The 16,852-nt window shown below is 39.4% G+C and overlaps 1 protein-coding gene across 1 annotated transcript in view; it reads right to left on the bottom strand.

Annotated features, from left to right (window-relative positions):
• SUCLA2 (succinate-CoA ligase ADP-forming subunit beta) overlaps positions 1–14,680 on the bottom strand; it is a 61,481-nt gene extending 46,801 nt beyond the window's left edge. Inside the window, exons 1-4 of the mRNA XM_055243999.2 lie at positions 14,431–14,680; positions 10,104–10,284; positions 2,146–2,245; positions 1,809–1,971 (exon numbers count right to left, since the gene is read on the bottom strand). Coding sequence (XP_055099974.1) covers positions 1,809–1,971; positions 2,146–2,245; positions 10,104–10,284; positions 14,431–14,520 — 534 coding nt within the window. The 5' untranslated portion in view covers positions 14,521–14,680. The remainder of the gene's footprint in view (positions 1–1,808; positions 1,972–2,145; positions 2,246–10,103; positions 10,285–14,430) is intronic.
• Between the last annotated feature and the right edge of the window lie 2,172 nt (positions 14,681–16,852).

The raw sequence follows: 16,852 nt of genomic DNA on the forward strand, positions 1-16,852 counted from the left end.
GAGTTAACTTTTGTATATGGTGTCAGGAAGGGGTTCAGTTTCAATTTTCTGCATGGCTAGCCTGTTCTCCCAACACTATTTATTAAATAGGAAATCCTTTCCCCATTTTAACAAAAGCAATTTCTAATGATTAGTTAATTCCCATGCATAGACATTAACTCAATCACAGGTGCTCTTTGTAGTTTAAATAGCTGACTAATTTTATCTGTCCACAGGGATTCCCAAAAACATGGCTATACCCCAAAAAGTAACACCAACCAACTCTACAATGGTCTAATATGATAATATCAAATAATTTATAATGTCTTCGGTCAAACAGTTTTACTGGTACTACAGTATTTTTAACCTGAATTATAACCATGTATTATTATTAGTCATGTATTAAAATAAAAACATTTTATCTTCAACAAGACTTAAATAGTTGTCAGGAAATTCAAGTTCTTAAGATGAACTCAAATTTGATCCTTTTCCCAAATGCCTTAATATATCTTTAATAATACATATTCAGTATCCTACCTTTACTACAATAAAGATGAATTACTATGGATAGAACTCCTATCTCAATTCGTCCAGATATTTATACCTTGTTTCTGGCTACTATAACAAAAAGTAAAAACATAACTAACAAAATGACAGATGCTGATATGTAATGTCAAGGAAAAGAAAAATAAAATGTAGTGAAAATAAGTGAATGTGTAAAAATATAATTTATGTAAATTTTGGGTAACACATGAGGTTACTGTCATGGGATTTTTAAAATAACTTACAAACTAAATTCTATCACATAGAATATCACTTAAGAATAAAACAATGCTTCTTAATTTTATATTCTGAGTGGATTTTTACTACCATCTAGTGTTATATCTTTAGAAATACTTCCTTATAAAAATTAAAAGTTGCAAAAGACATCTTATATCATTCAAACATTAATAAATTTACTTGTAAGTAAGAAAAATCACAATACAGAAAGTTGCTGTTTTTTAAAAAGTTGTTCTACATAAGAAAATTATTTTCATGACTCTTAAAATTTTTGTTACTCTAAATTCTACACAATTAATGTTCTACATCAAATCTATACTGGGGCTTTCAAATATACACAGTTGCTTCAAAAAACAAGCTAGTTAACACACGGATTCAGCTTGTAAAACCTAATACCCTCGAAAAACAGATAATTCTAGTATAAAATGATTATCAATGCTCTCTTCCAAGCACCAGGTCTATAAAGGCATTTTCTCTTCACCAGAAGCTTTATGTTCAACATTTTAGGTTCCATAAAGAGAGGAGAGCTGTGCTAATGTAATACTCCTTAAAACCATATTGTTTGCTATTTAATGTCATCCCTCAATTTACCAAATATTGAATCATATAGTGAAACAAACCAGAAACTATTAAAAAATCAAAATAAACCCAAGAAGTTGAGAAAACAGAAGATGAGGCAACGGATACACATTCTTCTAGTGGGTTCAGCAACTTTCTCTTTCATTAGAATATTTTACTATGCTAGATATTATTTTCTCAATCTGGAGATGATCCAGAGATGATTTAAGCTGCTTTTAGTGAATTAACAATTTGAGAATCCCATGAAATTTATTACAGCAGAATTTTTCCTATAATTTTAAGATCATGATATTATGTATCAAATTTTATGGCATTAACGAAGCTGTTTTTTAAATGACATAAATATCATGCTCATGACATACATAGTTTGCACTTTTAAAATCTTTCCCACATAAATAGAAACAATAATGAACTTTTGAAATTGAATGTCATAAATTTATCCTGTATGTATCATGTCTACAATTACTCACTTGAAATGACCTTTCCATTGCTATTGCAAAGTAGTATTCTCTCCTGGGATATTTTCGCTCACAGACCAATACTTGATTGCATATTCTGCCCTTTTCTCCCGTTTGCTTGGTAAACAATTTTTTCCCAATCATTTGTGAAGAAACAGCTTTTGCTTCTTCTGGACTAAAATAAGAAAAAGAACTCAAATTTTTCTTTCCTACAGTTGAGAAAAAGCAAATCCACATAATAGCCAAAATGTTATCTCATCTAATATTTAAATTTCAGTATTTTCATCAATTCAATAAGTAATCTTTAATCTTTAACAAGGATGATTTTTCCTTAAAAAATATGACTTACGAGAAAACTATCTTCACTCCTCCTTTGAGGCCACTTTCAAATGTTCCTTTTCCTCTACCACCAGCTAAAACCTGTGCCTTTATCACAACATCTTTTGAACCTAGAAGAAAAACACTTCTATTAAATATGAAGCATGGAGCAGCATGCCAGACACAGTATTTTGTTATTTAACATACATATTGACAGGTGTTATTAAATCAAGCCTAATTTATTCACAATGTCCAAAAATGAGGCACTCTATTTATGTAGATTTTCTAGATTAGAACACTAAAATAATCACTGTCTAAAAGACCCACAGTTTTCAAAATTAGTCACTTACATTAAGCCATTTTTTTTTTTTGAAACAGAGTCTCGCTCTGTTGCCCAGGCTGGAGTGCAGTGGCGCGATCTCGGCTCACTGTAAGCTCCGCCTCCCAGGTTCATGCCATTCTCCTGCCTCAGCCTCCCAAGTAGCTGGGACTACAGGCATCCGCCACCATGCCCAGCTAATTTTTTTGTATTTTTAGTAGAGACGGGGTTTCACCATGTTAGCTAAGATGTTCTCGATCTCCTGACCTCGTGATCTGCCTGCCTCGGCCTCCCAAAGTGCGAGGATTACAGGTGTGAGCAAGTGCTGGGATTACAGGTGTGAGCCACCGTGCCTGGCCACGTTAAACCATTTCTTAAAGTAAACTGAAAATAATTTAACCATTCCTTGACACTTTGGAAAGTGTCATCTAGAACTTTGGAAAATATCAAAAGTACAAAATTGAATTTCATGTCTTCCTAACCCTTCCCTCCCTCTCTATTCACATGTAAACTTGCTGTCCTGAGAACATTTGAGTTATATACGCTATAGCAGGAATATGTCATGATTTGGGGGATATCACCATTACCAGTATTGATACTGATTTATACTGTCCCACTAACAGAAAGTTCTATTAAAATACATTATTGAGCAGTACTGCATGAGTAGTACTATCAGGAGTTATTAAGGTATCTGTATCAAAAGATTTCAGAATTCTATGCTGGCAAAGCTTATGCATATTTTTAAATAAATGGACTGAATTTTTCTTCTTTATCAGGTAGACTGATTACTATTTATCCCTTTTCCTTTGCTTTCTAATTTGCTGTGGAAAACCAGCAAACTAGCTGTTTAGCCTAGATAGTACTCATCATTCATGATCAAGAGTAAATGGGCCGGGTGCGGTGACTCACTCCTGTAATCCCAGCACTTTGAGAGGCTGAAGCAGGCAGGTCACATGAGGCCAGGAGTTCGAGACCAGACTAGCCAACATGGTGAAATCTCATCTCTATTAAAAATACAAAAATTAGCCAGGCATGGTGGTACACATCTGTAAAACCAGCTGCTTGGGAGGCTGAGGCACAAGAATCACTTGAACCCGGGAGGCGGAGGTTGCAGTGGGCCAAGATTGTGCCATTGCACTCCAGCCTGGAGGACAGAGCAAGGCTGTCTCAAAAGAGTAAATGCTCTGGGTGATGGGTATCCTAAATGCCCTGAATTGATCATTACACACTCTATGCATGTAACAAAACATAACATGTACCTCAAAAATGTTATGTATCAGTTAAAAAATAAGAGTAATACCTCTTAGAAAGGCATTCTCTGTGTACCAGACAGGCAGAATTTCAGAGCCTCCTCATTTTGCCTCTCATAGCATTTTGCCCATACTGGCAGGGTGGCACCAACTATATATTATGGCAAAATAATTAACCTTTGAGATCAGGGCTAAAGGCACAAGGCAGTCTCTGGGATATAACAACTACTCCATAAACATGGATTTGAACAGACTGAAGTAGGGTCCTCTACAACTAGGATGTCACTCCACGATGCACTTATCAAGCAGAATGACAGGAAGCTCCCACCTAATCAGATGAACCAACCAAATCAATGAGGTAAGAAATGGAGTTTGAAACCAAACAAAAATAACCTAGAGTTTACACATTAACAATTATTTTAAAAGAACATTTAGAAAATTACTGATATAAGCCTTCATCAGAAATGCATGCTATTTAAACCAGATGATGACCCTATGCATAGTCAGCCAAGAGAGTGTTTAAAAAACTTGTCTTTCTCAAACCCCACTTCCATTCAGCCAGGAAATCATACTGGTTCCATCTTCAAATTTATCCAGAATCTTCACCATTCCTCATCACCTGCAGTTTAGACTCTGATCCCAACCATCACTAGCTCTTAACTATATGACCTTTGTCCCCCACAGAATATTCTCAAGGCAGCAGCCAAAGCAGGCACACCATTCCTCTACTTAAAACCTCGCACTGAATGCCAGTCTCAGTTAAATGCCAAAGTGCTTACAATGGCCTAGAAGACCCTATAATACCCTCTATACCCTATAACACTCTCTACCCTTTTCATCTCCTAGGCCCTCCTTGTTGCTCACTCTGTTCCAACTGCACTAATGCCCTCACTATTCCTGGGCATGTTCCTGCCGTCAGGACTTGGCTCTAATGCACCCTCTGCCTAGAATACTTCCAGGTATCCATGTGGGAAAAGCCCCCGATCCTTCAAGTTTCTCTTTAAATCTCATGTTGCCCATGAAGCTTACCCCACTAACCTGCCCACCTGTGACCAATCCCCCTTACCTACTACACTTCTTTCCGCCATAGAATTCATCATCTTCGTACATACGTAATTCTCTTACATATATCATTTGTTGTTTTGCTTCCCCACCAGAAAAGAGGCCCAGGAGGGCAGAGTATTTTTGTTGTATTCATAGATGTTAACAAACGTCTGGGAGAGTTCCTAGCACATAATATTTTGCTGAATGTTGAAAAAAAGGAACATTTAAAAATGTGAACAGAATTCTTACAAATCTAGACTTTTCACTGCTCTTACAAAAACTCTCAACGGGAAAAACTGGGTGCACAGTACTACAACTAGAGATGATTAGAAAAAGTATCTTGTTTAGATAAGACAAACCCTTTTCAATTAGCCTGTCTCTACTATTCACAAGTGTATCACAACTACTATTAGGTAACGAATAGAAACAACTTAGAAATTTCCTTAAAACCAACAATAACGTTCTTATTGAGAATACTACAGGTAGTCTCTGAACCGTGGCAAATTAGAGAGTTTGTGCCCAAACGGAAGGGAGCAGCCACTATTTATTCCACCTGTTTCTGTTTACCTGTCAATTCCTGGTTTTTTAGCACTTTAAATATTTGTTTATATCCAAAGAAAAAATATTTGTTTATATCCAAAGAAGAGAACTACAATGCAAACCGTGCAAATGTAATATAAAAAATGGTCATAGTTAGTACACTGTGCTTTACTGAGCTAAATTCAATCATTCCTATTCATTAAACTGGGAACTTAACACACTGACCTATTAAGTAAGAGTAATGAAGCTCTATTTTTTCAAAAACACTTTGCAAGACAGAAGGTTCTTCTCTTCCCCGCAAAGTGTCAATTTCCTTTCTTTAGGAATATAAAGTCTTTAAGAGCAAAAGATGATTCTTCAAAAGTTCCTTCTAAAAAAAAAAGCCCTTCACAACGAAAGCAAAAAAAAAAAAAAATTCATGAAATAAAGTCTCATCAACTATCAAGAACGGAAGAAGGATAAGAAGAGAAGTCTGAGGACAACTGGTCGAAACAAACATTTTATTCAATTCCATTAATTCACTCAACAGGTTCATCTACATACCAGACACTGTGCTAGCATTGTAGATACAACAGTGAGTGAGACCTCTCCTGCCCTCATAGAGCCTGCAGTCTTATTACATTTGGCACTTTGCTCTAGTCAGACAAGATCTTTTTTGGATCCCAAGACTGTCTCTCTAAAACACAATCACTATGCCACCTACCTTTAGTCACTCACAAATATTTTAAGCATTCCTTGTATACAGGTATCCAACTAATAAATATTTAAAAGAAAGAAAGAAGGTAAAGTCCTATTATATGCCATTAGAAATCTCCCTCCAGGCTGACATTCATTAATCAGCACCCTTTACATGTATCTATTCAACCAGATAGGGATTCCACCTTAAATATACTAGAAGCCAAACTATCTTTCTATAGTCAATAGGGAAATTATAAAAATTCTGCCAAATCTGTGCCCAGGCGCAGTGGCTCACGCCTGTAGTCCCAGCACTTTGGGAAGCCAAGGGTGGGTGGATGGCTTGAGCCCCAGAGTTTGAGACCTGCCTGGGCAACATGGTGAAACCCCATCTCAAGAAAAACTATAAAAATTAGCCAGGCATGGTGGAGCACACCTATAGTCCCAGCTACCCAGCAGGCTGAGATGGGAGAAGTCACTTGAGCCTAGGAGGTTGAAGCTGCAATGAGTCATGATCACACCACTGCACTCCAGCCTAGGTGACAGAACAAGACACTGTCTCAGAAACAAAACAACAAACATTCTGCCAAATCCTTACTAAAATCATATTTCCTTGAACTATGAACTGTTAGAGATAATTTGCTCTCAGAACTGACCCCAAATAATATCTACTACATTTATCTGTGCTAACAACCAATCATCCCTTTGATAATCTATTCCAGAAACTTCATGATCTTCAAGCTCACCAACCTTCATTTTGGGGACTCATATAGTCTTTTAAAATATTAGAATTAGATTTCTTTCTAACCATTCCTCCATTCCTAACCTCAATTATTCACAACAGGCAAAACTTGCCTCCAGGACAGTGCCTCACAACTTTTTTCACATCATCACACAAACAGAAAATGATGCACATGGTAGGAAATACTGGGTAAAGAGGCTCAGTGGTCCCAAACCCCATGCTAACTCAACTTCTCCTGCCACCACAGGACTGGGAAGAAACAATAGTTTGGCACACCTGTAAAGCATTTATGCTCTATTATATTACTTGTTGAGTAAAGCGCTGAGTTAACAGTCTTTATGAAGGCCGGGCGTGGTGGCTCACGCCTGTCATCCCAGCACTTTGGGAGGCTGAGGCAGGTGGATCACCTGAGGTCGGGAGTTCAAGACCAGCCTGACCAACATGGAGAAACCCTGTCTCTACTAAAAATACAAAATTAGCCGGGGTGGTGGCACATGCCTATAATCCAAGCTACTCGGGAGGCTGAGGCAGGAGAATCGCTTGAACCCAGGAGGCGGAGGTTACTTGAACTCAGGAGGCAGAGGTTGCGTTGAGCCAAGATGCGCCATTGCACTCCAGCCTGGGCAACAAGAGCGAAACTCCATCTCGAAAAAAAAAAGTTTTTATGAAATGAAAATTAGCATTTTATGAATTTTGCAGAAATTCAAAAAGCAAAAATCACCCTGAAGTAATGAAAAATCAGCACTGGGAATTGCTAGCTAGATGAACAAAACCAGGTGTATTTCTAAGGCCCCTCATTCTACACTTTGTGCAACTAGATCCCATAATCATTATCTTTTGTTATCAATGACTCACTAAAAACACAAAATTAGGCCGGGCGTGGTGGCTCACGCCTGTAATCCCAGCACTTTGGGAGGCCGAGGCGGGTGGATCACAAGGTCAGGGGTTCGAGACTAGCCTGACCAACATGGTGAAACCCCGTCTCTACTAAAAATACAAAAATTAGCTGGGCATGGTGGCGGGCACCTGTAATCCCAGCTACTCAGGAGGCTGAGGCAGGAGAATTGCTTGAACCCAGGAGAAGGAGGTTGCAGTGAGCTGAGATCGCGCCACTGCACTCCAGCCTGGGCGACAGAACAAGACTCCGTCTCAAAAAAAAAAAAACCACAAAATTGTCCTCCATATTTTCATAGAAGTTTCTAAATTTATCTTCTAAAAACTAGCATTTCTGCTCCTCTAGATTTAAATTTCCTTGTTAATTATTAGTCTCCCTCCCACACTATCATCATCATTTGCAATATTCTTTGATAAAAAACACACTTTCTAAATGAACAAGGTATCTGTTCCAAGGGGCTCAAAATCAGAGCTGCCTACCTGCTTCTTATTACTTGTGAGTTCTGGTCCCAGAGAACTTGCCAGAAATACTCATAGTTACAGTTTATCCTGCACATATTATTTCTTTCTTCTGTACCTAAGAACCATTAAGTTTTTATAAGACATAATCAAAACAGATTGGCATCTGAATTAATCCTATTCATTTTATGAAAAAGTTTCTGTGCAAATTATTTTTTCTGACAAAACAATGGAATTTCACTAATGAGAAAATATATGGAAAACTAGTTAAAGAAACCAATTATAATAATCAAAAATAGACAGACACAGTGGCATGTGCCTGTAGTTCCAGCTACTCAGAGGCCTAAGTAGGAGGATCACTTGAGCCCAGGAGTTTCAGACTAGCCTGGGCAACACAGTGACTCTATCTCTAAAAAAAATTTTTTTTTGGAATTTTGAAATCTGGAAACAAGGGGAAAACCAGTTTTACTGACGTAATTATATATAAATCAGGGCCATTAACATTAACCATGCAGAAGTTCCAATTATAGGTCACCATTAATTAACAAAAATTTCACCACAATTAGTATGAACTTACACAAAGCTTTTGCTTAATAAAAAGTTTGCCTGTAATATGATTTAAAATAATTTTTTCTGATTAACAACAATAAAAACAACAAAACTATAAATGAAAAAAAATGCTTCCAAGTCAAGGAAATCATGGCCATCTCATTCAAAAACATAGCTTATATGACAGTTTTCTGAACTTGTATATATCCTTAATTTTGAAAGAAAAATCCATTCTAGAGACAAGTAAGTACTACCCAAGATGAATACTTTTAAAATTTCAAACACTTCGAAAATGTTCCTTATCTTTCTTAAAAAATATAAAAGCAAAGTATTCACCAAATCATATTTAAAGCCATATTAATTAAATGTACATAGAAGAGAGATTATTTATGCTAATCTATGTAAAATTGGTGGGATTTAAAATACTGCCAAAAAGAAACTGCAGTGTATAGCTAGTACATCAGCTCATTATGTTTTCATGCTAAATCTTTAAAAATGTAAGCTTATTTTCTGAAATCAAAAATTATTTTTTGATTAAGAGATTAATTCAAATTGACAAAAGCTATTAAGGCTTCTGTTATCAATAAAGGAATCTGCTAATAAACATGGGTAACTATTAAATTCATTTAATATTTATTAATTTAGTATTTATTGATTACCTAAGTGTCAGGCATTCTTCTAAGATTTTGGGATATATCAGTGAACAAATAAGAAAAAGAAACTCGGACTGGGCGTGGTGGCTCACACCTGTAATCCCAGCACTTTGGGAGGCTGAGGTGGGCAGATCACAAGGTCAGGAGTTCGAGACCAGCCTGGCCAACATAGTGAAAACCCGTCTCTACTAAAAATTCAAAAAAATTAGCTGGACATGGTGGTGGGTGCCTGTAATACCAGGTACTCGGGAGGCTGAGGCAGGAGAATCCCTTGAACCCAGGAAGCGGAGGTTGCAGTGAGCCAGGATTGCATCATTGCACTCCAACCTGGGCGATAAGAATGAAACTCCTTCTCAAAAAAAAAAAAAAGAAAAGAAAAAGAAACTCTGCTCTCGTGGAGTTTACATTCTAGCAATCTACTTTTTGTTCCCCTTTGGTTCCATATTTTTCATGACAAAAAAATGGAGGGGGAAGCACGGACCTCTCCTTATAAGCACATAAACAGCTAAGATTTTCCTTCACCATTTCCCTGTAGAATCATCACAATTGCCATCCTTTAAGCTCCAGAGTAGTTACAGTAGTAGTAGTAGAATTCCCTTTCCCATAATTATATTCCAACTAAAAACAGGACTTCAGCCTCCTAATGCCAATGTAAGTGACTCCCACGTCACTGGCACTATGGGAGCTCATAATAATAATAATAATTTTAGAATTTCAATAATAATAAAGTTCTACCTTCTATTTTAAGAAAAGAAGATGTATTTAAAAAAAAAAAGCTAAAAGTTGTTATCAAACCAAAAATAAACTTCAAATCTTCTCAGAGCTCTCATGTCAAGGTTGCAAAAGTTTTTCTTAATTTAGTACCTAATTTTTTGGCAATTGCGTAAGCTTCATCTGGTGACTTTGCCACATATCCTTTGGGAACGGAGACACCAGCTTCTTGCAATAATTCCATACTCATGTATTCATGTAGTGAGAGATTCCTTTGCTGTTGCTGCTGTACTTGGAGTCCATGGTTATTAAACAATCCAGAACTTCCCAGAACCTAGAAAGATTGGGGACATATTTATATATGACAGTGATTTGGCAGTCAGTCTTGTTAACTACTTGGTTCTTCATAACTATAACAAAACTGTTATATTACATTAGCAAAGTACAATATTCAGAGTACCTGAATTACAGCATAAAACTAAAAGCTAGCCTATCAGCTAAATATCACTGTTACCACTGTCATTTTCATTATTTCCTCATCGTCTCTATTCCTTATTTTAGATTTCGGCTTTACTACCATATCTCCAATGATCTACAGGTCAGTTCTACCTCAATGCCAAATTCAGCGGATCTAAAACCAATCTCATCTTTTCTACCAAACCAAAAATCCTTCCCAATTTTCTTCTCTCTACCATTCCTCCAGCACCTAACAAGTCACCTGGCACTAGATATGTAATAATAAAATGATTTGATGCCATTACTCTTTCATACACTTGATACTCAAAACCATGGCTTCATCTGTAGTGGATGTTGTAGTATGCTGCCCAGATCCCCCCGGCACTCCCCATTCAGGGCCAAGGCCTGCTGGGAGTGCTGGTTGCTGACGGCTCTCAGCCAAGTCCTCTCACTGGAGCCTACTTGCCCAAAGTCACACCTCCTTCCCACTGGCAGCCTGTACCCAATGACTGGTCAATGGAATCATACATTTAAGTGTTATCCACACATTTCCATAATCTCAATACAGAACGCAGTATACTGAAACATGGTTCATATGAAACACACAATGTCATAAGAATTAAATTTAAAGAGGTCATATAAACAATCTGTTTCTTAAAGTAGATTCATGAGCTTTTGCCTCAAAATTAACTGGGTTGCTTGTAATCTGCAGATTCCTGAGACCCATTCTCAACTGCGAAATTAGAATCTCTGGACTGGGCCCAAGGAAATCTGCATTCATAACAAGTCACTCAGTTGATTCTTAAGAACCCTACAGTTACGAGAACTACTAGTCTTACAAATCAATCATATATAATAGCAACTTATTTCTGATCCATTTAGCAAGCTAAAATCCTTGGTAACATTTGATCTAGGTAGCTCAATTCCTTGATTTAGTGTCACTTCAATATTAAAAGTCAGCAACCAAGCTAGGCACAGTGGCTCACACCTATAATCCCAGCTACTCCTGAGACTGAGGCAGGAGGATCGCTTCAGCTCAGGAGTTTGAGACTGCAGTGAGCCGTGATTTCACCATTGTGCTCCAGCTTGGTCAACAGAGCAAGAGCCTGTCTAAAAAAACAAATAAGTTAAAAAAAAAAAAAAAAAAAAAGGAAGAAAAGAAAAAAGGCCAGCAACCTCTCAAACTACTGTTTAGTATACCTCCACCTTCTGACTCAGAAATCCCATTCCTGGGTATATATCAATAGAAATTAGTCCTTACATCTATCAAAAGGCACACATAAAAATGTCTAGAGTGTCTAGAGCAGGCTTATTTATAACAGACAGACAACAGAAATTAGCTGATTGCCCATCAACAGGAGAATGGATAAACTGTGGTATATGTATATAATAGTATACTACAGAGAAATAAAAAGAAAAAAAGTGCTATGGTTCACACATCAATGGATTAATCTCACAAACATAATGTAGAGGGAAAGAAGCCAGAAACAAGAATATATACTTACATGATTTATTTTTATAGCGTTCAAAACCAGTCAAAATTAGCCTATGGTGACAGAAGTCATAATTGGTTGTACCTTCTGTTAGGGAGTATTGATAAGAGAGAAGACAGGAGAGCCTTCTGAGAGCTGGAAACATTGTATATCTTGATGCAGACAATGGTTACACAGGTGAATACATACATAAAAATTAATCTAGCTATCCACTTAAGCTGTACATCTTACTGTACATAAATCGTACCTCAAAATAATAATAAAAATAAGTGGGTAGGGGAGTAACTAGCATTAGCCTGGCAAAAATAGTCATACACTCAAATATTCTTTTTGATGACTATGAACTAGACAGTGGGCTAGGGACGCTAAAAGAATAAAGACACCTGGGTCTCAGCCACAGAATTCACAGGCATGTAAATAAACAACTGCAATACATATAAGAGCACTAGATCACTAGCATATAAGTCATTAGGTGGCACCTAATTGGTTAGTTGGATCAGAGAAAATGTCATAAGGTCTGATCCCAGTTTAAATTTTTAAAAAATCTAATGTCTATAAAGAACACTTTGGGGACAACTAGAAAAATCTGAATCTAAACTATATATACTCATGTTACAGCAATGTTGAATTTCTAAGTATGATCATTGTTATTTGGAAGAATGTCCTTATTCTTAAAGACATATGCTGAAATATCTATTTTCAACGAAGATACACTAGGCTAAAGATACCAAGAAATTGGAGGAGGGTCAGAGAACTTAAAAAAATGTTTAAAACAGGCCGGGCGCAATGGCTTAAGCTTGTAATCCCAGCACTTTGGGAGGCCGAGGCGGGCGGATCACGAGGTCAGGAGATCGAGACTGTCCTAGCTAACACGGTGAAACCCCGTCTTTACTAAAAATACAAAAAATTAGCCGGACGTGGTGGCAGGCGCCTGTAGTCCCAGCTACTAGGGAGGCTGAGGCAGGAGAATGGCATGAACCCGGGAGGCGGAGCTTGCAGTGAGCCAAGATCACGCCACTGCACTCCAGCCTGGGCGACAGAGCAAGACTCTGTCTCAAGGCAAAAAAAAAAATGTGGAAAACAAATTCCTAAATTAAATGTGTGACCTTGAACAAGTTTCTTAAGACTCCGTACTTCTATGTCCTCATCTACAAAAGCAAAGGGTTAGACTAAGGTTCTTCCAAACTCTAGGGCTGCATTTCTTAATACCAGGGTAGAAGAGAGCAAATGTTATAAAGAAAATAATATTGGAAATTTCCATATGGAGAAATGAAAGCTTTTAAACGAACTTCCAAAAAGATAAAGATTTTGACTAGAATGAAAACGTATTTGTCACTAAATTCTCCATTTTCTAAAAACTAAACAGCACTCTTGTAAGATTCATAAGAAGGAAGTTCAAGGCCAAAAAGTCATTTCTTCTATTGGGAAGCAAACTCACAGAACTCACTACCCCTAGGCTGAAAGTATGACCAACTTCAATTAAAATGAGAAAAAAAAAAAAAAAGGTAGGGGCGGGAGGGCCCTAAATCAATTCATACTATGACATGTATGAAGAGTTACTTCAGATAAAAACCCAAAACTCTGGAATTGACTTAGGACACCAATAATGCCCTTCCACAGTTTTTTGTTGTCAAAGTTGGAAGGAAGATGTTTGTTTTCGAAGTTGTGGAGCCTACTCAAGGACACGGCTTTAGAACCAGACAGCTCTGGGATTAAATCTGAGCTTTGATCTTACCTCCTATATGACCTAGTCCAAATTACTTGTTCTCTTAACCATAATATGTTCAACAATGATGCAGGTATTGAATGACTTCCTCACGGTTGCTGAAAAACCTGAGAGACTACACGTGAAGCGCTTAGCACATTACCTGGCACACATCAAATATTCAAAACAAAGCCAGTAACTATCACGCTATAGCCTATCCAGAAATAAGGCTATACAAAAGATTATTTTCTTACCTCTCCAACTGGTTAGGTAGAAAACATAATCTTATTACTGCTATTAACAAGTAGAAGAGCATACAACTACTTGGAGAAGAGGGGAAACTTCCCTACCTTGCCCCACAAAAGGCAAGTCAGTAAGCACCGCTGGTCCTCTGACATTCCCACCTATGACAGCTCTCAAGAAACACAAAAGTATATTTGAAGGGCATTCCCCCCTGCCCAAAGAGGGGCCGCGCAAGTCTCAGCCCACCGTGCCAGACACCGGAATGGCAGCAGAAACTGTCCTGACCCCCTCACCTCCACTCAGAGCCCACCTGCTCCCGCCCATCCCTCAGAAACTGCAGGAGCAGCCACGGCCGGGCCGCCGGGGATCCTCGCGGACGAAGGGCTGAGGCAGAGCGGCGCAAACATGGGCTCGCTCGTAGTCCTGGCGAGCAGCACTCCCGGGCAAGTCGCCCGAGGGCCTTGCAGGGCACCCAGAAAATGTCACTGCCGGCGAAGTGACCCCGAGTCGGGCCACGGGACCCCTCACACCTCACCCTTTCTCCTGCCGACCCTCGAGATGACAGCGGGCTGGAAGGCATTACCTGAGCAGCGGCCCGCTGGGCCGTCCGAGGCCGGTGGTTCCGAAGGGTGGCGACGGCCACCAGCCGGCCGTAGAACATGGAGGCCGCCATTTCTGAGTCGGACCCCGTCCCCTGGGCGCCGCGCGCAGGCGCACAGGCGATAGGCGTCCCAAGGCGCAGCCTCTCTGCAGCGCTCACCTACGCCCCGCTTCGCCCCACCCGTTGGGGGCGGGGCCTCGGGTTAACACTGCAGCTGCTAGACCAGCTCCCTGGCGGGCGCGGAGCAAGCTTTGACCTTTGGAACTGGGCACCTTAGCCCCAATATCTGCCCTGCGGTCAGAAAGCAACCTGAACACTTCCTAGTGAATTGCAATGTAAAGGTGACCAGCGCCGCCACTTGTGTGATCTTAACTTCTCTCAGCCTCAGTTGCCTCGTCTGTAAAATGGGTTTCATTCAAGAAATGATTACCCAGTGTCTACTTCGTGCTAAACAGCCTTGAGCCCTTGGGCTACAGCAATGAATAAAACCACTTGTAATGCTCAAAGAGAAGATGGTCGGTGTCACGCGCTTGTGATGCTCAAAGAGATGATCGGTGTCACGCACATTCGTGTGAAGAGACCACCAAACAGGCTTTGTGTGAGCAATAAGGCCGTTAATTTTAACTGGGTGCAGGCGGGCTGAGTCTGAAAAGAGAGTCAGCAAAGGGAGATAGGGGTGGTGCTGTTTTATAGGATTTGGATGGGTAGTGGAAAATTACAGTCAAAGGGGGTTTTTCTCTTACGGGCAGGAGCGGGGGTCACAAGGTGCTCAGTAGGGGAGGTTCTGAGCCAGGAGAAGGAATTTCACAAGGTTAATCGCTCAGTTAAGGTGGGGCAGGAACAAATCACAGTGGTGGAATGTCATCAGTTAAGGCAGGAACTGGCCAATTTCACTTCTTTTGTGATTCTTCACTTGCTTCAGGCCATCTGTATGTACACGTTCAGGCTTGGGCTCAGAGGCCTGACAGTTGGCCACTAGTTACCAAAGCTGGCGGCAGGCTGGAGTCTCCAGGGAACCTATTGATTGACTGATTGACGGGGTCTTGGTCTGTCACCCAGGCTGGAGTGCAGTGACGCCATCACAGCTCAGTGCAGCCTCAACCTCCCATGCTCAAGGGAGCCTCCCACCTCAGCCTCTCAAGTAGTTTGGGACCACAGATGTGTGCCACCAGGCTTGGTTGATTTTTTTATTTTATTTCTTTAGGGACAGAATCTCTCTATGTTGCCCAGGCTGGTCTCCAACTCGTGGGTTCAAGCGATCCTCCTGCCTCAGCCTCCCAAAGTGCTGGGATGACAGGTGTGGGCGACCACACCCAACCAAGGATCTGGGTTTTGAAAAGATTAATAAATTTAACAAACCTGCAGCAAGACTGCAAAGAAAACAGAAAAAGAGAAGACACAAATTGCCAATGTGAGGAACGTACCAGGGGATATAATTACAGAACCTTCAGACACCAAAAAGGAATGCCATAAATAACACCACACAACATAAATTTGACAACTTTGACAAAATGAGCGAATTCCTCAGAAGGCACAAATTACTACAAATAACCTAATATGAAAAGGATAATTTAAATAGCCCTCTAACTAGAGAAAATAGTCCTCTAACTAGAGAAAATTGTAATTGTAATTTTTAAACTCAAAAAAAAAAAAAAACCTGAGATCTCCAGGCCCAAAAGCTTTCACTGATGAATTCTATCAAATGTTTACACAAGAATTAACACCAATTACGGCCGGGCGCGGTGGCTCAAGCCTGTAATCCCAGCACTTTGGGAGGCCGAGGCGGGCGGATCACGAGGTCAGGAGATCGAGACCATCCTGGCTAACACGGTGAAACCCTGTCTCTACTAAAAAAAATACAAAAAATTAGCCGGGCGTGTTGGCGGGCGCCTGTAGTCCCAGCTCCTCGGGAGGCTGAGGCAGGAGAATGGCCTGAACCCCGGAGGCGGAGCTTGCAGTGAGCCGAGATCGCGCCACTGCACTCCAGCCTGGGTGACACAGCAAAACTCCGTCTCAAAAAAAAAAAAAAAAAAAACACCAATTACATACAACCTCTTCTAGAAGAGGAAGGAACAGTTCCCAATGTATTGTATGAAGTTAGAATTACCCCACTACCAAAACCAGGAAAAGACCGTACAAAAAGAAAAATACTGACATTTCTCATGAATATTGATGGAAAAATCCATAGCAAAATATTAGCAAATATAATTCAGAAATATATAAAAAGAATTGTACAATGTGACCAAGTGGGATTTATTCCAGAGATGTAAGTTTGTTTTAATATTTGAAAATATGTGTAATGTACTATATTAACAGAATAAGTTAGAAAAATCACGATAATTTCAATTAAGACAAAAAAAGTAGCTGGGCACAATGGTTCACGCCTGTAATAGAAACACTTTGG

Source organism: Symphalangus syndactylus, chromosome 15, assembly GCF_028878055.3.
Source record: "Symphalangus syndactylus isolate Jambi chromosome 15, NHGRI_mSymSyn1-v2.1_pri, whole genome shotgun sequence".
NCBI classification, from domain to species: Eukaryota; Metazoa; Chordata; class Mammalia; order Primates; family Hylobatidae; genus Symphalangus; species Symphalangus syndactylus.